This window comes from Caloenas nicobarica, chromosome 3 (assembly GCF_036013445.1).
Source record: "Caloenas nicobarica isolate bCalNic1 chromosome 3, bCalNic1.hap1, whole genome shotgun sequence".
Lineage (NCBI taxonomy): Eukaryota > Metazoa > Chordata > Aves > Columbiformes > Columbidae > Caloenas > Caloenas nicobarica.
The window spans coordinates 20262326-20287558 of NC_088247.1; the positions used below are offsets into that span (position 1 = coordinate 20262326).

The 25233-nt window shown below is 36.9% G+C and overlaps 1 protein-coding gene across 2 annotated transcripts in view; it reads left to right on the top strand.

The window, feature by feature from the left end:
• PXDN (peroxidasin) overlaps positions 1-25233 on the top strand; it is an 89943-nt gene that overhangs the window by 44465 nt on the left and 20245 nt on the right. For both annotated transcript variants that reach the window (XM_065631382.1, XM_065631383.1), the window contains 13 exons: positions 328-399; positions 932-1003; positions 2988-3157; positions 4475-4592; positions 6673-6842; positions 7790-8062; positions 9495-9611; positions 10797-10955; positions 13365-13477; positions 14494-14650; positions 18421-18529; positions 18959-19116; positions 23495-24998. In XM_065631382.1, coding sequence (XP_065487454.1) covers positions 328-399; positions 932-1003; positions 2988-3157; positions 4475-4592; positions 6673-6842; positions 7790-8062; positions 9495-9611; positions 10797-10955; positions 13365-13477; positions 14494-14650; positions 18421-18529; positions 18959-19116; positions 23495-24998 — 3192 coding nt within the window. The remainder of the gene's footprint in view (positions 1-327; positions 400-931; positions 1004-2987; positions 3158-4474; positions 4593-6672; positions 6843-7789; positions 8063-9494; positions 9612-10796; positions 10956-13364; positions 13478-14493; positions 14651-18420; positions 18530-18958; positions 19117-23494; positions 24999-25233) is intronic.

The following is a 25233-nucleotide window of genomic DNA, read 5'->3' on the forward strand; positions in this document are numbered from 1 at the left end:
AGAGGGTTCAAAGTAGTACCTCCAAAATCTCCAAAGTGGTGATTTTCAAACAATTTTTTTTGCACATACATATACAGACACACACACACACACACACACAAACACACACTACATAGTAGTCTCCAAACCCTTCTTGTTTGTCACGCCTTGTATTTCTCAGATTCAAGTACAGAATTCAGATGATAACAGAAACAAGTTAAGCCACTATGTCACCATCACCATTTGGATGTGTAAACAGGGTGTAAACAATAACAAATGCTTTTTAATGTTTCAGCTTCATTAAGAAAATTGTTTCAGTATTTTTCTTTTTGTTTAACATATTTTCAGGTATCTGCACTTTAATCAAATAGAAACGTTGGAATCCGAATCCTTTACCCATCTTCCAAAACTTGAAAGGCTGTAAGTTTGTTTTTCTTGGGGTAAGATTCAGAAATCAACTTGCTTCTTTGTTTAAATTAAATCAAGTGTTTGAAACTAAAAAATAATATTTTTCTCATTCCCATAGGTTATTTTTAATCTAGATTTTTTATTGTAACTACTACGTAGTCTTTGCCAAGCATGCCTGGGTCAGGCCGATCTTATAGGCATGCAGCAGTGAGCTGTGATCTCTGTTTGGCCTAAAATAAATGTTATGAATGAAGAAGTAGATGATTTATATTATGAATATTTTTTTTTTAGTTTCTCATTTGAATGCTTATGAACTCTCTTCTTTTGATTACCTTGGCCTTTTAAGGCTTCTTTTTCCCCTTATGGACACACTAAATATACCTTGGAAACCACTTGAAAAATAGCAGCCAAATAGCAGCTGAAAAAGATTTTTTTTTTTTTTAATTTTTTAGAATTTCTTAAAGGACTTCCAGAAGAATGTAAATGAAATGAGTATGTGTCAAAATCTGAATTATCACATGAGTATTTATCTGCTTTTTAACAGATTTTTGCATAACAACAGAATAGCTCATTTGATTCCTGGAACGTTTAGTCACTTAGAATCTATGAAGAGATTGTAAGTAAATTGAATTATTATTGAACTAAAGAAAGTTTAAATAATCTAATGATACTGTATCTCATCTTGCAATGTTTATCTTCCCTGAAAATGCCTTTCATTGTGTAATCGTTTTAAATACTATATAATTCTTCCTAAGATGTGCTTCAGTTGTTTACATACATAGATTGAGACCATTGCTTTATATACTATGCTCTTCAGTGACTGACTAAATCCTTTTGTTTGTTTCCTGTCTTGGAATTATTTGTAGTCATATGGTCTTATTTTGTTGACCAAATAATATACACAGCTCCTTCTTTGGTTTGTTTTCATTTGTTTGGTTTTTTCCCTCTCTTCTCTATGTGTTACTGGATGATCCTTCTATGATCTCTTTCAATATTTTATTACTTTGGTATTTTGTTTTCATCGTTTTCCTTGTCCTAATCTGATGACAGAAACAGAGTTGTAAAAAGGTACTCGGTAGTGTAAGGATAAATATATTATTTACAAAAGCCACCCTAGAAACCAGTTCTTGAACTGCCATTCACTTGGAAAAGGCTTCTAAGTCCCCCAGTAGCATTTGAAAACTACATATTGATCAGAGTGCCACAGTAAGATGCCTTTCAGAGGGTTTTCCATCCCTCATTTGGGTGTCCACTGATCTAGGATAAACGTTCTCTAAAATATTGAAGATTGCCGTTTTGAGGAAGGCAGTCTCGTATTCACACTCCCCTTTCCAGGAGGCCTGCGGAGGGTGAGCTGTGCAGTCACAGCGCCAACTCCACCAGGAACAGAGGTGGCGGGGGAACAGCAGGAAGATGGTCCTGCTGGCTTCGGACAGTTGTGAAACCATTCCTTTAACTAGGGGTGAAAGGCAGAATTCAGTAAATTTTGATGGTGAACGCACCTTCCAGTAGTAGCTGCTGCACACATCTCTTAAAAGTCCTGTGGAGTACGAGCGAACAGAGAAAGATGCTTCTTCACATAATGCCTTGGTAAAGGGGAGTTTTAATAGTGTCTGTTACTGGAACAGGACACTGGGCTAGACCGTCCTGGTACCTTCTGACCTGGGAAAGCTTATCCCTAAAGGTAAATTGTGACTTTCATGTTCTGGATTTAAATTCTACCAATAACATCTGATATACTAGGAAACATTTGTTGAAATAGCTTGTAAAACAGTTTTCCTCAGTCTTCACTGTTTTTCATAGGAAAGCAGGGAATAAAAAAATATTTTTGCATTTTTACAAGAGGTTAAAAAAATATTAAAAGACAAAATGATCAAAAAGTTTTACTACTCCCAAAGATAAACCAAACTGAGGTTTCTTTACCATGCAACTTTATTTCCAGTTTAAATGTACATATGTCTAATGGTACAGATTTCTGTATTTAATGATTTTTTTTTCCTACAGAGCCCTCCACCAGAAAGTGCAGTACTCCACATAGTAACAGGGCTCTCCACTACTGGAAAGAAAGTCAACAGAATTTATGCGTTCTCATTATCCGCAATAGGCAGGTGTTTTACGAAGTTACTGACCCACTGAACTTGACAAGAGCTTAATGCTTATAATAAAACTGTGGGTCTTTGCCTCAGTTGCTTAATCAGCAAAATGAGAAGCTGTAAAAATGTCAGCTTGGCTGTGAAGTTACTATGGTAATAAGTATTAAATGGGAAAAAAATGTGTATAAGTTCCTTATTTAAGCAAAGTTTATATAACATCTAAATAAAACCTGATTTATTCACTGAATGCTGGGGTTAAAAAAGAAACGTCATTCAGATGCTCGCTATGTTGAACATGGTCCAACCCATGCAGTAAAAATAATATGCGTTTTTGTAATAAAGACTGCCAGAATGCATATAAACGAGTGACCATCACCTATATTCCAGATTGCCCCTTGTCTCGATTGACAGAAAAAGGTGCTGCCCAGGTTGCAGAACCATTTTAATCCCAGCAAAATAGTCAGAGCTTGCTAAAAAGCATTGTGGCTGCTGCTTTTTTTTGTGCAGGCGTTTGGATTCAAACGCTCTCCACTGTGACTGTGAAATCCTGTGGCTGGCGGAACTGCTGAAGACATACGCGGAGTCGGGTAATGCTCAAGCAGCAGCTACCTGTGAGTATCCACGGAGGATCCAGGGAAGATCAGTGGCCACCATAACACCAGAAGAACTTAATTGTGGTGGGTTTACCACTTCCTCCTGGCTTCTTTAATGTGTTAAAAGTACCCAGACTTTGTTGTTGTTGTTGTTGTTGCTAAGAGTTGGTTCTTCTGTTCTCGTGGATAACACACCACTTCTGGTCAATATTGATTATTTCCAGAAAACTGCCTGTGTTCCTTCTTGGTTTTTGTCCGCTTCTGCCAGAACTGATCGCTTCCACCCTCAGCTTGTCTTCAATAAAACAAATATAGCCATGTTTGAAATTTCTCATTGAGGAACTAAATGTGACTCAATGTGAAAGAGTTTATTTTTCCTTTTTATATTTCAGTTTTGATCATAAAAGGGTTGTCCACTAGGGTCTTTGGTGTTCTGTTAATATTGTTTGCTGTCCTTTATTCCCTTTTGTGCAGGGGAAAGGGAAGAAAGAAACCATACAGAATTGCTTCTGATTTCTGATTGTTAAAACTCTTGTTGATGTTATTGGAATCTGATCATTGGATTTATTTTTTACTCAGCTATATTTACAAAGTGTGCCCTGCACTGGCACTGAAATCATGCCACTGGAAGATTAATGGATAAGCACTTCCATGAAAATCCTTTTGTTCACCTGTATTCCTTCAGCCTAGGAGTGCTCAGTTTGTTCGCTCTGGGTGTCCTGGGGCTCGGCCCTGGCACCTCTCCTGTTCCAAAGCCAAAATGCAGGTTTCTCATCATGTGATAGGCCTTTGCCTGCTAGGTATAAAATAAGTAAATTGTCCTTTTGGTTATGTGTTGGATATAATTCTGATCAGGAGAATCGTGACTGTAAGCACCTACAAGGTTCTTGAAAAAATACAGTAAAAAGGGAATTTGGTGCAAGAATAATTCATATGGCATTCTACCAGCTCTCTGCACAACTAAGGAGCCTGAATATGGAAATGGCAGGAAGCAAGCTGGACAAATTCTTCTGTAGGAGGCAGGTTAGGCACTGATACTTATCTAGAGGAAGTTATTTTAAATGGCACTTGTGCTTGTTGCTTTAAAGTTTTTCCTTCATAAGCAAATTGAGCCTCTGTTCAAATAAATAAATCAGTTACTTTAGAACCTGATACAAATTTGCACAATCTATTTCCAGTCTGCTGAAAGGTCCTAAGGAACAATGGAGGAGGCCAGAAACCCCACAGTCACTTTTGCATGGGGAAAAGTGTGTTTAATCCTGATTAAGCATATAAATATTTTAAGGTATAACATTTGAGAAAAATATTTTTCTACAAGGTGTATGGAAAATTTTTTATCTACCATTCTTCAGTAGTTTTAGAACAAGTAAATGTTCCTCATATGTTTTATTGTTGATACAGAGAGGCCAAGAATTACATCAGAGCCTCAGGATGTGGACGTTACCTCAGGGAATACAGTGTACTTCACTTGCAGAGCTGAAGGCAATCCTAAACCAGAAATTATCTGGCTTCGAAACAAGTAAGTTTAAAAGAGGAAGTAAGAAACTTGATGTAAGTATGTTTATCTGGGCGTGTGTATGTTTCTGGGTGCATGTCCGCATGCCTTACTGGCTAACATATGGAATAGTTACATCAGAAACATATTATAATTAAAAGAAGTATATGAAGTAATAATGACCCAGGTCTGTTTTATTAGTAATTCTGAACACTTAAGAGCTGATAATTTTAGAAAATATTGATTTATAACTATAGTACTATTGGTAAATTTTCAGCTGTAGCTATACCTGTTGCTCACACCTGTAGAACTGTGAATCATTTGTATGTAAGTACCAGGCAATCCGATATGAACGTGTTGCACGTGCAGTCCATGGGTTTAGCTAGTGTTTGCACGCTCTATGCAGATCTATTTGCATTACATTCTGAGGCAGAGCAAAAGCTGCTTTTTTAAAGGAGTTTAGCTGGATAAGAGTTAGGTTTCAGAGGAAGTCTTCCACAAGCCCCAGCTCTTTGGAGGCAACTTTCCTCCAAGGTGTAGCTCCATCCCAGAAAAGGGGAGTTATAGCAATTTCCAGGCTCCCCAGACCAGTACATAGAGGGCAGGCAAGTGCTTATCTCACAGGATTAGAGGGTAATTTGGGTTGGAGGGGATCTCAGGAGGTCTTCGGTGCAGCCTCCTGCTCAAATCAGATTCGTACCAGGTTGCTTTATCCAGCTGGGTCTGAAAAGCCTCCAAGGATGGAGGTGGCACAAGCTCTCTGGGCAGCCTGCTCCATTGCTTCTCCTCACTGGCTAGGGCAGGGAGAGAAGGCCCTATGAAGGACGAGCATCTTCCAGCAGCCCAAGGGCCAGCCTGCTGCAGAGCAGCTGCTCGAGCTCTGCCCTGGGCCTGGCTCCCTCCAGCAGCGCTGGGCACAGCACGGCCAACCAGCCACGTGGCAGCCTGTTGCCCCCCCATAAACAGTTGTTAATTTATGACAGACACATTAATTGTGAGTTTACCACTAGTTTATTCAGACTTCGGCTAAATAATGCTCTAATACAAATGGAAAACCTGATCTGGAAAATAAATTCCCTCACATTTTATATTATTTGTTAGTTGCTGATAAAGTGGAACAATGTGGAGTCCTGGTTTTGTAGCTTTGTGTCAGTAAGAACCTCATGTGCAGCAAGGGTACAACATTTACGGAGTATGTCAAGAACTGAGCCTTGAACTTGGATGGTGTAATTATTTCATTAAAATTTTCTTTGGCTCATGTACTTTTTATAACAAACAAAGAAAACATGTATTCAGAATACACATATGAAAGAGTTTTAAGAAGAAATTTGAGCTTGGGGTGTGGGATTATTGACTCTGGCTTGTTTCCTGGCTGCATGAATGAGAGCAAAGCTCTTTGCAAGGTACTTCAATATGGCAAGATTTCAGTCAAAAGCCATTGACCTGGTGAGCGGTACGTTGAATAGATCAGCAGTCAGACTGGGTTTTGTACACGGGGGGTGAGATCTCATCCCTCCTCTATGCTTTGTTAATCATGTAATGAGAAATGGACTGAGAAACATTTCCTTTAATAAAAACCCCTTAATTGTTCTTAGTTAATATCACAGAAAAGTATCCATGACATAGCCTGAAGACCTGATATTAACTTACGTTTCAAACCAGTACAAATTCTAATTGTTAGTGCTTCTTGAGAAATCCAGACAGAGGTTCGCACAAAGATGGTTTTACAGCAACTAACTCCTCTCCTAGCAGAAAGTATCTTGAGTGTTGAACTTACCTGAAATACTTCCAGCAGAAACAGTCTTAAAAGAAAATGAGAACAGCTATGTGTATTTTGTTCACTCTTTTTTCTGTAAGCATTTACTTATAAGTGTTTTGGCTTTTCATTTTGAAGATGTAATATTTGCATAAGCAAAATTGGTTTATTTTTTATATTTCATCTCTTCTGGATAAAACTGAAAGTTCTATTATTTTACTCAAGACAGTAAAACTTTTTTTTTTTTCTCTAAGTTATTTTGTGTAACATATTTTACGTTTTATTATTTGGTAGTTTTCTGTGCTTGTGATTTAAAGGTTTAACTCCAGCAGATTCTTTTCTTCACAGTAATGAGCTCAGTATGAAAGAAGATTCCCGTCTAAACTTGCTAGATGATGGCACGTTAATGATTCAGAATACTAAAGAAACAGATCAAGGCATTTACCAGTGCATGGCAAAAAATGTGGCTGGAGAAGTGAAAACTCAGGAAGTTACTCTTAGATACTTTGAGTCACCAGGTAAAGAATATCATCTGAATTTTGCATTCAGATAGAGAATTATTTTGATAAGAAGTTTGCTAAAAATACGATGCTTTAGCTATTGTACGTTCTTGACATGTAGATTTCTTGTCCTTGGGCATCTTAAGAACTAGATCATGACGTTGTAGTATCTCTCGAACAAAAATACAAATCAGCCAGTTAATTAGTATCTTCATTATAGTATGCAATTCTGATGATAGTCATGTAGGCTAATTGTAGAAGGGTCAGGAAAAGCAGCTGTTGCATTGAGACATTGCTCAGTGCAATAATGTTGTCCTTGGATATCTGAAAACCACAAGCTTCCAAACAGACCACTCATGAAAGCTTTGGCACACCAAACACAGCCATCCTTGCTCAGGAACGTTTTAACCTGAATCTCTGTCTAGCCAGCGCTTCATGTTTGCAAGCACTAAATTCCTGTCCAGGTCTGTAATGTTTTTAAATTCTAAACTTTGCTGTGAGAAAATTTTATTTTGACACTCAGCGTCAGGTAATCTTAAAATGTCACTGCAACACACACCTGTGGTTGGAAAAAAGTTACTACAATGTAGCTTAATCAATTTCGTCTTTTGTGCATTTATGGCAATTTTTAGCCAGTTCGTTTTCTCCGTCTCAATGTCTATGCCTCTGAAGAGACCTTTATAAAGATCAGCAAATGAAAAGCAAATGTTGGAAAGTTGTTTTAATGGGAGTTAAGAAAAAACATCAGTGCAATTGTATGAGCTCTTATTTCTTATCTATTGATATTTATAAATGTCTGCAGCTAGATACGGCTTAAAGCGAGGCAGAATTTGCACCAAGATTAGAAGTATGTTGGAACAGAGCTATTATAAAACCCCTAGATTCCCCAAACTGTTGCAATATTCAGCTAAATTAGTGCTATGTGAACTAAAGGTCATATTTAGGCATTGCTCTTTTTTTTGCAGCCCGGCCTAGTTTTGTGATTCATCCACAAAATACTGAAGTTCTAGTTGGAGAGAGTGTTACCTTGGAGTGCAGTGCAGCTGGGCACCCTCAGCCACGAATCACCTGGACCAAAGGCGACAGAACCCCTTTACCAAGTGACCCTCGTGTCACAATAACTCCATCAGGAGGACTTTACATACAAAATGTGAAGCAGGAGGACAGTGGCGAGTATACCTGTTTTGCAACTAACAGCATAGATAATATCCATGCGACTGCATACATCATAGTCCAAGGTGAGTAACGTTAAACTAGGAGTGAAATACTGGAAAACATATTAGGTGGAGCATATTTCTTCAAATTGTGTGATTTCATCTTTTTTTTTTCTGAATTTTCAGAGCTGAACTAAAATCGTAACAGATTTTTCTTACATTACACTATTCTAGCGTAGTCCATAGGAAAGTTGCTACACATTTCACTGGCAGTATATATACTAATTCTCTGAAAGTTAAGTTTAATTCATTATTCTCTGAAGTTAATAATTGGTGTTTTGAAATGTATATTTCTTATTATACATTTTGTTTGCCAGTGTCCAGTTTTGGGGTGACTAAATGTTTTCTGTAATGGGTAGCAATCCTAGAAAATATCGTTTATGTGTGGAGTACTAGAAATGGAGTTTCAAGCACAGATCTGTGCTGCCTTTCTTTTTTAAACTCTTGAGTGAATGTGGGTACATTTTCTCCTGAGTTTTCTGGAAACTATCACTCTACTAGTTGGGGCATTAGCATAGCTTTTCTGGAAAACAAAACTCAAAGTACTCTAACTTATTGTGATCACAATAATTTTGGTATTATATGTCAACAGTATGAATATAAAGTAATTATATTCATATATATATCAAAAAGTTTCCTGCATAGATGGAGACTATTTTTTTATAAATGTTTTAACGCTGAAACTTTTTTTTGCAGAACATTTTGAGTAACCTTTAAGTTTGTTTCTATCATCATACTAAGATATCTAGTTGGCAAACAGTTTAGGTTGCAAATGCTTTGTTAATGAGTTCAATTTTTAAAGCTGTACACAACAAATTTTCCATGTGGTTTGTTCATTTATCATTCACTGATGGATGATTGTGTTTTGAGAGCTGAACAAATTCCTTCTCACGCTGATAATGCCACGATGTTACTGCAGAAACTGGCCCACACTCCACTCACTGCTTTCCTTTGTGTAAAGAAGGAAACAAGCAGCTCAGGGTGGGTTTGACTACGTTGCATTTTCTTCACAATTTAGCTGAGGATTTTTTGAGAGAAAGGGAAAGTATTTTTAATCCAGGGAACATTGTGTTTGATTCTACAAGTCTTACCATACCTCTTATATTGGATCTATGGCAGCATATCCCAGAGGTCTTCGCTGACACCAGGGTCAGGTGTGAGGGAGATGTTCTTGTTGCTCAAGTGGCTGCCCTAACTCTCTGCCTCATAGCAGTCACAATATAAAAGAGTCTCATTAGCATCTCTTTTCCCACCCATGTGAGCTATTCAAGTCACACAGAAAACTGTACATCAATTCAAACAGTCATACATTTTTCAGGTTTTGTTTTTTTTGTGTTTTTTGTTTGTTCGTGGGGTTTTTGCTTTGTGTTTTTTGTTCTTGTTGTTTTGGTTTGGTTTTTATTTGTTTGGTTTTGTTTTGTTTGTTTTTTAAGACATTTTGTTTTCTCTTCTGTAGCTCTACCTCAGTTTACTGTCACTCCTCAAGACAAAACAGTGATTGAGGGACAAACCGTTGACTTCCCTTGTGAAGCACAAGGCTATCCCCAGCCTGTTATTGCCTGGACTAAAGGAGGTAAGCGTGTTCCTTTTTTACTTTTAAACTGTTAGAATAGTTTAACTGTTATTTGGGAATCGCTGGTGCATTGAAAGAAATTCGATGTGTTTTGATGCTTCAGTCTTTGAAGGAAACAGGACTCATCTCTCCCTGCTTTAGCTAGAAAAGGCAAGGTGTCCCACAGAACCTAGCTACGTCAGCATTTTTCATTATTCAGCAGAAAAGTCGCTCAATATATGTCTCCATAATTGATTCCTAATAATAATTGTTTAAGAACTATGAGATAAATCACGTGGTACCTATCACTGCCAGTTTGCTGCACAAGAAATGGTGATAGCTGTCATTAACTGGAGATCCGAAATTAGGTGGAGTGTGCTCCCTTCAGAAATCAGAACAGTCCAAGTGGTAACTGACACCAGTATAACTGCATTTCTGTCACTTAATGTGCATTGACAGGAACACTGGGCTGTACTCTGCAGGCTGTTTTGTCAGGTTGTGGCTTTAAAGGCATTATGCCAAATCCAGTGGGAAGAAATACTGTAGTGCATATTTTATTAGTAAGTCAATATTCCAGTTGAATCAAATGAAATCGCTCTATCAGGCAAAAGAAGTAGTAGGAAATTCTAGATTATGGTAGATACAGTAGATTTTTAACAAACTCTTCATCATTTTGATGCTGATAATGTCCCTCTTTCTCCTTCTGCCAAGATTGCTTTAGTCAAATGAAATGTCCAGAAAGGAAGAATAGGGTACAGACACTGATGTGCCTTTTATTTCATTTTTATTATATTCAATTTTTTCAGGGCTCTATGCATTTTTCTATGGATTCCCTAGATGGTCTAGGCAGATGAGATCATGTCTTACATTCGTGACGTTAATATGAAATGGACAGTAATACCTGTTGGTGTTCTTCTTATGATACCTTCTCGTTCGGCTGCTTTGTCATGCTCCTTATAACAAAAATATTTATTTCTACTACAAACAGAGAAGAGATCAGGATTATGATTGTGTACATATGTATGTTTTGTTTGCTTTGTATGTTTATCTTCTGAGAAGTAAATGTTTCAAACTTTTTTATGAGAGACTTAATTTTTCCCCAATGTTTTATCAAATTTAAAATCTTCTGGATTTCCCTTTTTCTGACACAAAGGGACTTTATTCTGCACTGCTATAAATAGCAAATGCTGTTGCTCTGTGTTTCAGGAGGCCAGTTGTCTGTTGACAGAAGACATTTAGTTCTGTCCTCAGGAACCCTAAGGATTTCCAGGGTTGCTCTGCATGACCAGGGACAGTATGAATGCCAAGCTGTCAACATTATCGGATCTCAACGAATTGTTGTATACCTGACTGTACAGCCTAGAGGTATGTTTTCCATATACAGCTGCTGGGAAAGCAAAGAAAGAAAAAATTTGAGCTTACACTCAATAGGCAGTACTGTGTGTGGTTTATTTTTTTCCCTGAAATTTAAAATTGAGAATCAATTATTTTTGATGGCACAAAATGTTAATATGAAGTAGTTTACCTTTGTTTAGAATTAAAAAAGCTTCTGAAACAGCTTGAATAGTGCTTGGGTTTTTCTTCAGGACTTTTGCTGCATTCTAAAATGGATCTAAGTTGTTGGGTTTGAATTATAAGTTGTTAGTTTTTGTAAATTGACCATGTGGGACAGTGTACCCTGATATTCAAAGTCACTTGGAGACTACATACACTTAAAACTAAATATGGCCTGTTTTGATAAAAACTTGTTAGAATGAGGCTATATCTTTTGTTGTTTAAAAAACTTGCTGTTCAGGGTATTGCTAATGTTTCACATTTCTGATAATTATTTGTGGGTATATCTATTTTTAGATTCCAGGTGGTTTTTAATAAAGAATGTGTATGGATACTGGTCAGTATTTGTGCAGAGTGTCATTCCTTTAGAACAGTCTGTCTTCTGTGAAAATGGTTTATCTGATTTACTCTTTTTTTGTAAAGAATGGAGGTTTGCTTTGAGGGTGACAGTATTCCTATGCTTGGGAAAATGTTTCGTGAAAAGACTAGTTTCTTAAAAGACCCTATGCTCTTAACTAAATAGTGTTATTAACATAATGTTTTGATGTCCAGAAACAGAACACTTTATTTTACATCAGCAGAATGACTTTCACAATGAAAAATCATTCCTTATACTTAAAATAAGCTGAGACAGGAAAAAAATAAAATAAAACACCCCATTTTTCTTGTGCTTTTCTTCAGGTAAATTCTAAGTAAGCTACTTCTAGGATTAAATAGAATCATATTAATATTTATAATTTAGTTAAGTACTTTGCTGTTTAACTAAATGCAAGGAGGTTAAACTTTTAATTCAAAGCATTTCCTGTTAGTAACATAATTTTAAACAGTATTTTAGTGAGAGGGGCTCAAATGTCTTCCTGAGTTTAGGTGTTTCTCAGAAAAAAAAAAAGCACCATCATTTTTTCTTAGTTAAGAGCAGTACTGGGAGATTGACTTGTCAGAGTCAAGCTTTTTTTTCACCTGTATACAATTGTTGACTACACAAAACAAAACTCAATTTTTAAAAGTGTTCTAGCCTTCCAGTTGTGTTAAACTTGAGTAAAGTTTAATGAAATCGTTTTTGTGTAACTCAGGTTGCAAAATCCAGTCACCAAAAGATAGTAAATACAGGACTGAAGGCTGCATATGCAGCCTGAAATTGGAGCTCTCCATACATTCATTGCAATGCTATTTTCTATTGTGCAAGAAAAAAACCTTTTTCTTCTGGGATTCTAACAAAAGGACTGTTCATCTGAGGAATGTTTAGTCAGTGGTCACTGTGGCTAAATCTGTATTAATGAACTGAGATTAATGGTCCTGGTGTGTTTGCTGGCTTGACGTTGCTCACAGCCACAGAGCCAGATGCTCTGACCCCCCAGGCCTGGACACCTCCCTCTGGATTTGAAAAGGTTTCTGGTCCTTGACAGCCATTTGTGTACAAACAATTTAACACCAGGGCCAGATTTGGCTAGCAGTATAAATGTATGCTCTGTGGACAAGTACTTCACTGTAAAAACACAGCCCTGTCTCCTCGAAATACTGATACGTTACAGCAGAAATGCAATTCTTAGTGTTTTCATGACCTCTGATGTGCTTCTCATGATATTTGAGATGCTGGATGTCAATCTGGATTTGAAGGAAATTAGGATTAAAAAATGAATTAATTTTCTTCACACTGGATTTAGGTAACTGTGTGTCCCATGTCCTTAAAACCGAAGGTGATTTTCTGGTGTTTTGAGGCCTAAGGCTCATTGGTGTCAGGGAGGTAGGAGCTCTGTGAAGGCTCCGCACCTCAGCTAGATGGGCTGAGGGAATCACAGTTTAATGAGTTGTGAAACATTTTGCTTTTATCATCTAAGAAATCTCTGTTGTTGCTATTTAGAGAATTAAAACTTTAAAAAAAATGACAGAAGTTCATGGGATATTAATTCTGGTGACTTTGTTCAGATTTAGCTATTCACAGAAATTTTTAGATTTTTTTCAGGTGTTTTTGGCAAGTACTAGCCTGTTTTGTTAGAAGTTAGGGGTACTTAAAAATCAGTCTGAAGCAGATGTCAGGAAGAAGGATTTTTAGCTCTAAGACAAACTTATAAGCAACTGAAAACTTGCAGACAGAATCGGGTTATAGATTAAGAAATGTTGGGTAACTGGAAAAAATAGTCAGTGCTAGCCTCTTTTTAGATCATCTTTTACACAAGTTGTAATTTCATACTTTGTCAATGTATCATTTGTTGTTTTTAGTGACTCCTGTATTTGCCAGCATTCCCAGTGACATGACGGTGGAGGTTGGCACAAACGTGCAGATCCCATGCAGCGCTCAAGGAGAGCCAGAGCCAGTAATTACATGGAATAAGGTACTAGATACTTGTTTGGTTGTTGCAGAAAGGCAGCGGCCTTTCTATCTCTTCATAACTAGCTATTTAAAGTGCACGTTATCAAATGATTGTTTGCTTTGATGTCTGAAAAAGTTACCTGGAGTTTGATCAACAAATCTTCTTTAATACAGAGCATGTCTATAGATATCAAACCTGAATTTTATATATATAAAAATATATCTCTGGTTATGCAAATCACAGTACAGACCAACTAAAATGCATAATGTAGGCCTTAAAAAGCCTAATATCTTAGTGACAGTTCTTTGTGAATATCTATTAATATTCACACTCTCAGTGGTATTATAGATATATAAAAATAAAAAATACTGTATCGCTGAGCTCTTTGACAGTGTTAGGTTGATACTTCAGGCAGGACATGTTTCGGTTTGATAACCTCTGTGTGGCTTTGATTTCCATGGGTGCAATAATAGTTATATCAAATTATTAGTTACAGTTACTAGCAGAGTTACGGGTGAATTAATGGGTTGCTAATATTGATCTTCAGTTTTGCTGATTATCTTATTATCTTTTCAATTAATGAGCATTAGAAAATGTATTTGAAGGTACCTGAAATACCTTCTAAATGCATAGCACATGAAGTATTGATATAGATAGAGCTCCTGAGATCTTTTTTAGTTGGTTAATTTTGAGTAAAATGAAATATATATGTTCTCAAGAGATGCTATCTTATTTTTGGGTCTTGGATTTTATGTAGTGAAGACCTATAACTATTAAAATACTTTGATTTATAATAATGAGTACTTCTAAAAGTAAATAAATACACTATGCAATTTAGGAGTACATGCAAATCTTCCTGTCAACATAACATTGTGTGAGATTTTTATATAAGTTTATCTGAATCTATTTGATTATTATCTTGGCATACAAAATATAAATATAAAAGAAAATGTAACAATAAAAGAGAAAAAGAAAGCAAAAATTCAGGTTTGAAAACAAAGAATATTTAGATAACTAAACATTATCCTTTGCTGCAGGATGGAGTGCAGGTGACTGAGAGTGGAAAATTTCATGTGAGTCCAGAGGGATTTCTTACCATTCGTGATGTTGGAACAGCTGATGAAGGTCGATATGAATGTGTTGCCCGGAATACCATAGGATACTCCTCTGTTAGTATGGTGCTTAGTGTTAATGGTAAGGTGTATGCATCAGAGGTATGAGTTAGATTATTAGTTTTATTCTAATTGTTTAATCTTTAAGATGCCAAAAAATTAATAAAATGTTAAATTCTTTCTTTTATTCATAATTTTATTTTTCTCCCATAATGCACTCTCTCTTTTTTTTTTCTTCATTCAGTTCAGGCAACTGTCTCCACAGATGTGAGTAAGATGGAGATATGTCAGCCAAAATATCATTAGGAGTTAAGATTCAAAACAAACAATGCTTTGGGCTCCGGTTAATCATAGTAGTTTCCTCTCGAGATATCATTTGAACCTGTTAGAATTTGCTAGTTGAATACACAGTCTAATCTTTAGGGATAAATTGACAAAAGGTCCTGTATCATCTTTAAAAGGGCACTTACAGCATTTGGTTGAAAATTAGGCTGCAACCATTGTGAAAGAATTCAGGAAAGTCATAATGATCTTAAGAAGCTAAAGGAGAAAACAGAAAGAAAGAGAGAATATTTGAGCTTATTCTAATTATTCGAAAGTAATAATGACAAATAATAGTTATCAATTATGAATACATAGTAATTGGTAATAAAGCAGCCGAAGAAGATAAGGAAATCACTTTGTTACACAGATTGACCCTAATGCTCTTCTGACTTAGTAGGTAAAACTGCAGATTGTTCAGGCTTATTTTGATGGAAAATATTAAGGCAACTGTGTGATTATTTTTTTTTTTTGTCCTTCAGTAGAAAATGTAACACAATATTTTTTGTATCATTGAAAAATAAGTATTGAGCAATGATTTCTTTTACACATTGGATATTTTTTCCCAGTGCGAAGTCTGTATTTTGTTTACTAAATTCATAAATATGTATCAGTGATTTTTCTAATGTATTGATTACCATGATATCATTCACATGGTGTCAGTAAAAGTATGATGTTCTCTCACTTAAGTTGCTTTTAGTAGACTATCGGTCTATCCCCTCCTCTATAAAAAATAATATTCCTTCGATCTATAGAGGTGATTTATGAGAGAAAAATTGCAGAACTGGGAATCGTTCAATGATGAGGTTTCATCTATATATATGAATTCTGCAAATGAAAGAAAATCTGTAAAAATCAATTAATCTTGGTTACTCTGGAGGTTCATAGGAAAAAAGTTGAGGTTTTGTTTGTTTGATGGCTTTTTAAAATAAAAAATAGCCAGATCTCAAATCAATAAGAACTCTGACAAATGAAACCATGAATTGAACTATAAACCCAATGGAAACCAGGTTCATTCACTTAGTGTGGCTGTCAACCGCTTATTCTCATCTGCTGAAATTAGGAACCTACAAAACTTGGTGCTAGCTGACCTGCAAGATTTAACTGTAATGTGGTTATTTTTCTTGTAAACTATAGGATCCATAATAGTGAAACTACCCTTGATTAATCTGCATTCAGTCTGAAAATGTAAATAATGTTTCTCCTTAAAACTAATGGGATGTCAGATGCTGTTTCTTTATGTCGCTATAAAAATGAAGCTGTCAGAGAAACAAGGAGGAGAAGTGGACGGATGATAAGTACTGGATATTTGCTATCTGGATAGTATTAATAGTGGCATAGCCAGAAAGGCCTAAAAACTTGCATGTCAACATTTCTTTTAAAGGAGCTCAATGTTTTATGAATGTTTCTAGTGCATAAATATCTTATCATTGAGACAGAATAAAGGCAAGTGTATGGAAGCTGGGGGGGCAGGTTTTGCTGACCATATTTGGTAATATTTTAAAGATACTTTTACCATTTTCTTCTGTCCTTTGCTGTTGTTTTGTAAAAGTCTCTGGGTTAAGTGTAAGGCAGGATGTGTATGGATGAAGTTTTTGTTGCTTAAAAAATTGCCATTTCTCTACCCCCCCTTAAAAAAAAAAAAAGGTATTGCGCGAAAGGCTTGGAGGAAGCTTTAACTTTGAATATGTATCAGTCTAAAAAATGAACTGCAGGCAGCAAATAGTCTAAAGAAAAATAAAGTACAGTATAGTTGACATCTGACCAAGGTTATGATTTAGCCTATGTATACCATTAATCAGAAAGATAGCTCAGAAAAACAAATATCGAAAGTGAACACCAAGATTACATCTGTCATGGACAGCACTAGGGAAGGTAACGAGCCACTGGATTTTTACAATCTGCAATTTTGCAGCTTTAAGACAGTTCATGGCACACACACAGTCTCTGAAACAACTAAAATGACAGTAGCACACCTGTAAGTGATATTTCTCCTTAAAAGAAATAGCTTATCTGATAATACTTCTGTATGGTTGCTGTGCAAGTGAAGCTGTCGAGCAAGGAGGACAGTTGGTAATTAGGAAGAATCAGAGACTATTGCTGCTGGACATTGTGGAAAGGGTCACCCTGGTTTGGATGCTGGGAGCGTGTTGTCAGCAGCCCCAGGCAGCTGCCTCGGAGCAGAGAAAAAGGAGCTTCAGCTACAGAGTGCCAGAGACTGTTTTATTTGACAGGATAGATGGTTAAGTTTGATTACCCAGGTCTAGACTCTGAAACTCATATAGACACTGCCTAAGCTGCCAGTTACGAAGGAATAATGAAATATTGCCTAGAAAAAAAAAAAAAAAGTCATGAAAAGCTTGTGAACAACGGGTTTTATGTCAGCTGATTTTGCACATCTGCTGATTTTTAGTCCAGTGTATTTTCTTTGGACTTTTTCCCTACTTTACCCTTCTTCCTGTGTGACTATTCCAATCCAAACACGCTCTGGAAATTGTTAGCTGTTGCCCCTGGATCTGGTAGCTCTTGGTTTAGACTGAAAGGAAGGTTATTAGCCTTAGATATGTTGTACCAACATCCAGCTGCAACTGAGTACTGTATAAAAAGGCTGATGAATGGGCCTGTGCATTAGTGAGTTTCCAGTATTGTGCAGAGTCGTTAAATAGCTTTTAAGCATATGATTTTTAATGTAGTATTGAAAAGCTAGGTAAAGTAGACAACAAAGTGGTGATCAAAATAAATAAAATATTTATAGCTCTTTAAAATTAATGTGCATTGCTTATTAGAGTAGAGCTCAGGAGAGGAGCAATGTTAATTTACTGTACCTATTTGGGAATATATTAAGTTCTATGGGATTTTAAAAAAATCTGTTGGTATGTGTTTTATTAATTTTTATGTGAAATCTCTTGGAATTTATGTGATGCATATGTTCTAAACAGCAAACTAATTCTGTAATTATTTTCTACTTGTTACCCATTCCTGTTAATCCCTTAATTTCTTACATTGCTTTCAGTACTAATTCAGTTTTAATTGAAATCAAAGGGAATACTTGCTTCAGTACTAATTCAGTTTTAATTGAAATCAAAGGGAATACTTGCATTGATTTCAGTGGATGTAGGTCAGGCTCTTGATATCAACACCTGAAAGCTGATAATACACCACACCAGGAGAAAAACCATAATCTTAATTCACTTTTATTTTGGTCATTTTTACTTGAAATTGTAGGACTAATTAATGGACAGTTAAAGGCTGTGTGCATTTATCCTCGCTTTATTTTCTTTTAGAATTGTAAGCAAGCTGACTTCTAAACCTATTTTAACTTATTTTTAAAATTAAATTTTGCTCCACTGTAATATGCTTTGGTAGAATTCCAAAATGGTTGAGAATTTTCTATTTGGACAAACTAATACTTAAAGAACAGCGGTTTACTTTGTACAACTGAAATGATGTCGTGTCTAGACTCTGTTTTATAGAAGTATCTTTTTGTGTGTGGCCATTTTTGCAATAACATGTGAATTCCTCTTTCTGTAGTCCCTAATGTCAGCCGAAATGGAGATCCTTTTGTACAAACATCAATTGTGGAAGCAATTGCAACTGTTGACAGAGCAATAAATTCAACACGTACACATCTATTTGACAGGTATCCACCCCCCCCCTTTTTTTTTTGAGAAGTTAAAATTAATTTTAGCCTATACTAGAAATAATGGAACATTTGTTAAGCAAGAAACCATTTTATTATTTAAATGACATTGTGAACATCTGATTAGTTCTGAGAATACTAACAGTTCAACATGTAAGGATTCCTATTACTTAAACATTCCTGTCAACATCTCTATTCACTGCAGTAGTCTTTCTGCCGAGATAATTTGTATTAAAAGGCTACTAAATGTTTAATTGCTACTAAATTTTAATGTTTTATTACTTCATTAAATATATTTTTTTTATTTGCCTTCCGTTTTGAGATGAGTAACGAAGGTATGTACTAATCATGTTGCTGAATGTTTACATGATTTATTTTTATTTTGTAACTCCTGTGTACACTTACTGTATTTTTCAAATTATCTATCAGCCGTCCTCGTTCTCCAAATGATTTGCTAGCCTTATTTCGATACCCAAGGGATCCATACACTGTTGAGCAGGCAAGAGCTGGAGAAATATTTGAAAGGACGTTACAGCTTATTCAAGATCATGTACAAGATGGTCTAATGGTTGACCTGAATGGAACAAGTCAGTACTCTTCCCTTATTTTTCTGTGTTGAAGTGTATTTGCCTTCTTAAGTCATTTTACTTCAAGAGACATTTATTTTCTGAGTCTAGGTCTCAACTGCAGAACCATGACATTGAACTCAGTGAAGTATTTGACTTTGCAAAAAAATTCATGTTCAGATTCTTCTACTGGTCAAATTTGGTATAATGGAAGTGCATAACATGTCCTGTTTGTTAACTGCGTGTGTGATAATTCATTAAGACCATCGTTTTATAGCAGAACAGACTTTTATGTTATGTATTAAATAATAATCAGGATTTTGTTCATGTCTCTTTAAGTAAAACCATTTAGTGGTGGCGTGCCTTGGCAAGGAGAAAAGATGATATAACAAGAAGGATTTGTATCTTTTACAAACCAAGGTTTCTGCATGTACCAGAAAAGTATTCAAAGAATTATTTGCCACTCATTCTTTAAGTGCATATCAAACTGTTTTCTTTAACACTAAACTTACGTGATGAGAAATAGAGTTTTTGCTGCTTTTTATAAACAGCAGAAAAATTCAAGGTTTAATTTTTCTGCCTTTTAGTTATTGAAGTCCAAGTGCAAATTCATGAAGTCCAGCTGGAGCCTATACAACTAAAACATGTGTAGACATATGTGTGGAAAGGCTTGAGACACAGGGCTGAAACATTTGGACATAATGATAGAGTTTTAGGAGAGCTTTTGAGACTTGAGACATAGCCAAAAGCTACAGTGAAAATCTAGAGGAAATATTTTTACTTATTATATTCTTTTTGATGTTTATAATTGAGTATTTATTGTAACTTCCGAAAACTTTAACTCTGACTGTGAACTAGGCAAGTATTTATAAGGCCAAAGACTGCAAACTTTGTGGAGTACTATAACATTTGCTAGTAAAAGAAGCTTGTTACTCATTATTAGAGCTGAGTAAATAATTTGTGATGAATGGCTTACTACAAAAACTTATTCAAAATTCTTTGAAGGCTTGCATTTTAAAAGAGCAACCTGATTTAATTTGATTCTCTGATTAGATGCATATGCAAGCATATTGAATATAATACTAGGAACATATGAAATCTGATGTGTGAGAATTGAGAATTGCTTGACTACTTTCCACTAGGGTTTGTAACAGTGAAATTCAATCACCTAAAGTTTACCAAAAATTGGCATTAAAGCATACAAGTACAAATAATGAACACAAAATAAGGCAACTTTCTGTGATACCTGAAATTTTGTTCACAATCGGAGCTTGCATCTCAGCCCTACAAAATCCATAGAAACCTGGCTTTTAGGGAAACTCGAGTAGCAAAATAAATCTGTTTTCATTTAAATAGCCTAATGTTCAGATTTTAATACTCATAGTTGTCTTTGTTTGGTTTTATTTCAAAATGCAAAGCCAAATGAAAGGTGTTACTTAGTGCTTTTGCATTGGGAACAGTTGAGAAACTTGACAATTTCCCATTCAGAAAATCTTGGAATATCCCAAGAAAAGACTATAGAGCCAAATTCTCCTCTTCAGTGCCAGACTGTATAACAAGAGGAATGGCCACAAATTGCTGCTCGGGAGGTTCAGATTGCGTATTAGAGAACACTTTCTCACCAGGAGGACAGTGCAGCACTGGAACAACTTAACCAGAAAGGCTGAGGAGACTCAGTCTTTGGAGGTTCGCAAGCTCGCTAGACAGGGACGCAGCTGAGCTGATCCAGTACTGGAGACAGCCTTGCTTCCAGCAGGAGCTTGGTCTGGATAAGAGGTCCCTTCTAATCAATATTTCTGTGACTGTATGAAAAATCTTCCTTGCAGTTTGAAAAAAATATGGCTAACATTATATGACTGGAGCTAGCTAGCTACTAAGCACTGGAAATGCTCAGCACCCAGCCTTTCAGAAAACAGAGCCAGAGTTAGTGCCCAGAACGTGAGGCTAATTGAGTCTGAGACTGTCATTTATGGGAGCCCTCACTCTGCTCAGAAAGTCATTGAATCTAATCAATAGATGAGATGTTGCCTCCAACTTGAACTTCTAAAGAGGGGAGTTGAACCTTTTGTTTTACTTTGATAATGAAGGTCATTCCACCCAAAACATTCATAGTCAAGTTTTGCTCACAACTTGGTTTCAGAAGGTGGGTGGCAACCATGATAACCACAGCAGACAAATGTTTATGTAAAGACTGTATGAGTAATGATCTTAATGAAGGAACTTCATGATGAATTAAGATCATTTAAAAAGGGATGTTATTATAAAGAAGATATGTTTTCTGGGTGTAGTGTTAGAATTAAACTGCCCTAGTAGCCAGCATATTATAATATGTTATCAATAATATCCTCAAAGAGAGTATTTTGCTACATTACCCAGTGGCACTTACCAGTTTTACTCTGTGGTTTATTTTTCTTTTTCCTAGTCTGGAGCATTCCATAAAATAATTTACGTATGTCTACAAGAACAGGTTAGTTTAGCCTAATGCAAGCACTAGGTCTCTAATATCCTTGCTCAGACTTGTAAACCACTCAGAGTACGCATGGCCTGAGGCTGAGAAAAAAGAGGTACCCAGACCGAGCACAGGTCCTGTCTCAGCTGAGCAGCTATGAGCAATCCATTCCCTTTCAAGGCAAAGACAAAGCGGGGCTTTAGGGGCTTGGTTTGAAATTGCCCTGCGCTGTAGCAATTGGCAGAGAGCAGCAGTGTGTCTAACGCACATTGATGTGTTGAATGGAGGTGAAGGTCCATGTCTTTGCAGGCATGCTGGGACTGAGCTCAGGACTAGAAGGAACATTCCCCGACTGTGTGCAATTAGCCTGCACTAGCCTCTTGCAAAACTGCATTCGCTTCATATTCTTGAGTGATTACCGTTGTGGTGGGAACCCTGCGAGCCTGTGGGAACACAGTATCACCGCAGATTCACTCTCTGCCTTTTTCCCTTCTGCCTTTATTCTGCTTGTTTGGTTTTACTCCTGACTGCAGCCTTTCCACATTGAGAACCACGGGGGTGTATGATGGTTCCTAGGGAGCCAGAAGTACATTTGCACTGCCCAATATTCTGCCTCCTGGGCTCTCTCCTGGATCCTGGAACCTCACTCATCCACATTGTATATCCATGAATCACTCAAGGTGTACCTGTGCTTTGGATCAGCAGGGCCCATTTGAAGTGAATCTCCCAGTTGTCCCCACTTACTGAGCTTTGGTGTGAGTTGTGCTTTCGTCTTGAGCAGTGTGGATTCTTCTCAAATTAAGTGAAAAATTTGTTCCACAGCCACATTCAGTGCAGGAAAACAAAGTAAAGCTTTTCTGAAGGAAATCTATTATACAATGGATACAGTAGGAATGTCTTTCTCAGCATCAAAAATTTTGCTCTATGGACAAATTTGTGTTGGGCTACACAAGTTGATAATCTACATATAGACCAAATCAATGACTTTTTTTTCTGAAATGAAGCCCAAATGTTTCTAAGAAAAAATCACTTTTAGAGTGACTCCTAATAGGCAACATGGACAAGGTGCAGCCTGACTTTCTGCCATTTGCAGTCACCCTACACCGTACTAGGAGGCCTTATGGTCTTCAGTCCTTCCACATGCTGTAATATCACAGCAGAGATCATGCAACATAGCCTTACTTTGAAGTTATAAAAACATAATTCCAAGGAGTTACAATATCTATTTTGTCTATATTATTTTTCTGTGAACCTAGAAAAAAATGCAGGAACATGATAAATGCATTGTAGTCCCAGGGGCGAATGGTGTGGATTGCAGAGGGAACCAGTGCCAAGTGTTATGTTTAGAAACTAGTCCTGGGTAATGTGAATGTGAGTTACTGCACACCACTTGTCCTAGAGATCACTCCTCTCTTTATCTATATTGCCTGTGATTATTTTCTTTTGTATTTTTTATTGATTTTTTCTTAAAATTGTGCAACTTTCACTGTAAGAAAGCAAAACAAAATAGTCATGTTCAGTGAATTATCAAGTCTCAAAAGACGAAGCCTTGAAAGCCATGTAACTGTTACCAACAGTTTTTTAAATGCTTTTACTGACGTGGCCAAAAATTTGCCATTTTTCTCAATATGAGGTTTTTATTTCTGAAAATATCTCTGCTTTCTTAAATGAGCAAGTAAGAAATGAGTCCCTTTTGTAAACATTTTATAAAAGTTGTACTTGAACTGGCATTTTACAAAGTTCCCTCCTGACTTAATAGTGGATGTTACTTAAATGACCTAATGTCTATTATACCTATGTGATTATTATTGTTCTTTTGAAACAATAGGGATATTTAATGTGGTGGAAAACACAATATGAAAAAAACCATTTCAAATAAATTCATGATCCGTGGGGACCATGAGTCTATGAAGTCTCTGATTTTTCTCTCTGTGTCTTTTCCGATTTCAGGTTATCACTATAACGACCTTGTATCCCCACAGTACTTGAATCTGATAGCAAACCTCTCAGGCTGTACAGCCCATCGACGAGTGAACAACTGCTCAGATATGTGCTTCCACCAGAAGTACAGGACACATGACGGAACATGCAACAACCTTCAGCATCCCATGTGGGGCGCTTCTCTGACAGCCTTTGAACGTCTGTTAAAGTCAGTCTACGAAAATGGATTTAATTTGCCTCGGGGAATTGAACCCAGGAGGCTCTCTAATGGCTATGCGCTCCCAATGCCTCGCTTGGTTTCAACTACTCTGATTGGAACAGAAACAATCACTCCTGATGACCAGTACACTCACATGCTCATGCAGTGGGGTCAGTTCCTCGACCACGACCTTGACCTCACCGTGGCTGCTTTAAGTGAGGCCAGGTTTTCAGACGGTCAGCATTGCAGTTCAGTTTGTACAAATGATCCTCCGTGCTTTTCGATCATGATACCACCAAATGATCCCAGAGTTCGAAACGGTGCACGCTGCATGTTTTTCGTACGCTCCAGTCCGGTTTGTGGAAGTGGCATGACATCTCTCCTGATGAATTCTGTGTACCCACGAGAACAGATCAACCAGCTGACATCATACATCGATGCATCCAATGTGTATGGCAGTTCGGACCATGAAGCACTAGAAATCAGAGACTTGGCGAGTCAAAGGGGTCTTCTGAGACAGGGCATTGTACAGAGATCTGGCAAGCCCCTTCTTCCGTTCGCTACTGGCCCACCAACGGAATGTATGAGAGATGAAAATGAGAGCCCAATTCCCTGCTTTTTGGCTGGTGACCAGCGTTCTAATGAACAGCTGGGTCTTACCAGCATCCACACATTGTGGTTTAGAGAACACAACAGAATTGCCACAGAGCTACTGAAACTCAATCCACACTGGGATGGTGACACAATATATCATGAAACACGCAAAATTGTTGGTGCAGAAATGCAACACATAACATTTAGCCACTGGCTGCCTAAGATCTTTGGAGAGGTAGGCATGAAGATGCTTGGCGAATATAAGGGTTATGATCCCAGTGTTAATTCTGGCATAACTAATGAGTTTGCAACTGCCGCTTTTAGGTTTGGTCACACACTCATTAATCCTTTTCTGTATCGACTGGATGAAAACTTTGAACCTATTCCACAAGGCCATCTACCTCTTCACAAGGCATTCTTCTCTCCGTTTCGGATTGTAAATGAAGGAGGCATTGATCCACTTCTAAGGGGATTGTTTGGTGTTGCTGGTAAGATGCGTGTCCCATCACAATTACTCAATACAGAATTAACAGAAAGACTCTTCTCCATGGCACGTACTGTGGCTTTAGATCTGGCAGCTATGAATATTCAGAGAGGCAGAGATCATGGAATTCCTCCCTACCATGATTTTAGAGTTTACTGTAATCTTTCTTCAGCTCAGACTTTTGAAGATCTGAAAAATGAAATTAAGAATCCTGAAATCAGGGAGAAACTTAGCAGGTGAGCCTGAGGTGAAGAAAAACTATTATCTGAATGTGCATGCTAAATTAGTACCTAAATGTCTTACCTAGAAAAAAATATTTGTTAAGAAAGTGGTAAAGAGATTTTTTAAGAAACTTCCATCCGTACCAAGAAATAGACATGTACAATTCCCAGATGAGGATGATTTCTCCACTTAGACATCTCTGTGAACAATAAGAAGTTCCTATACACTGTGTGTGTTCATTAAAGTATT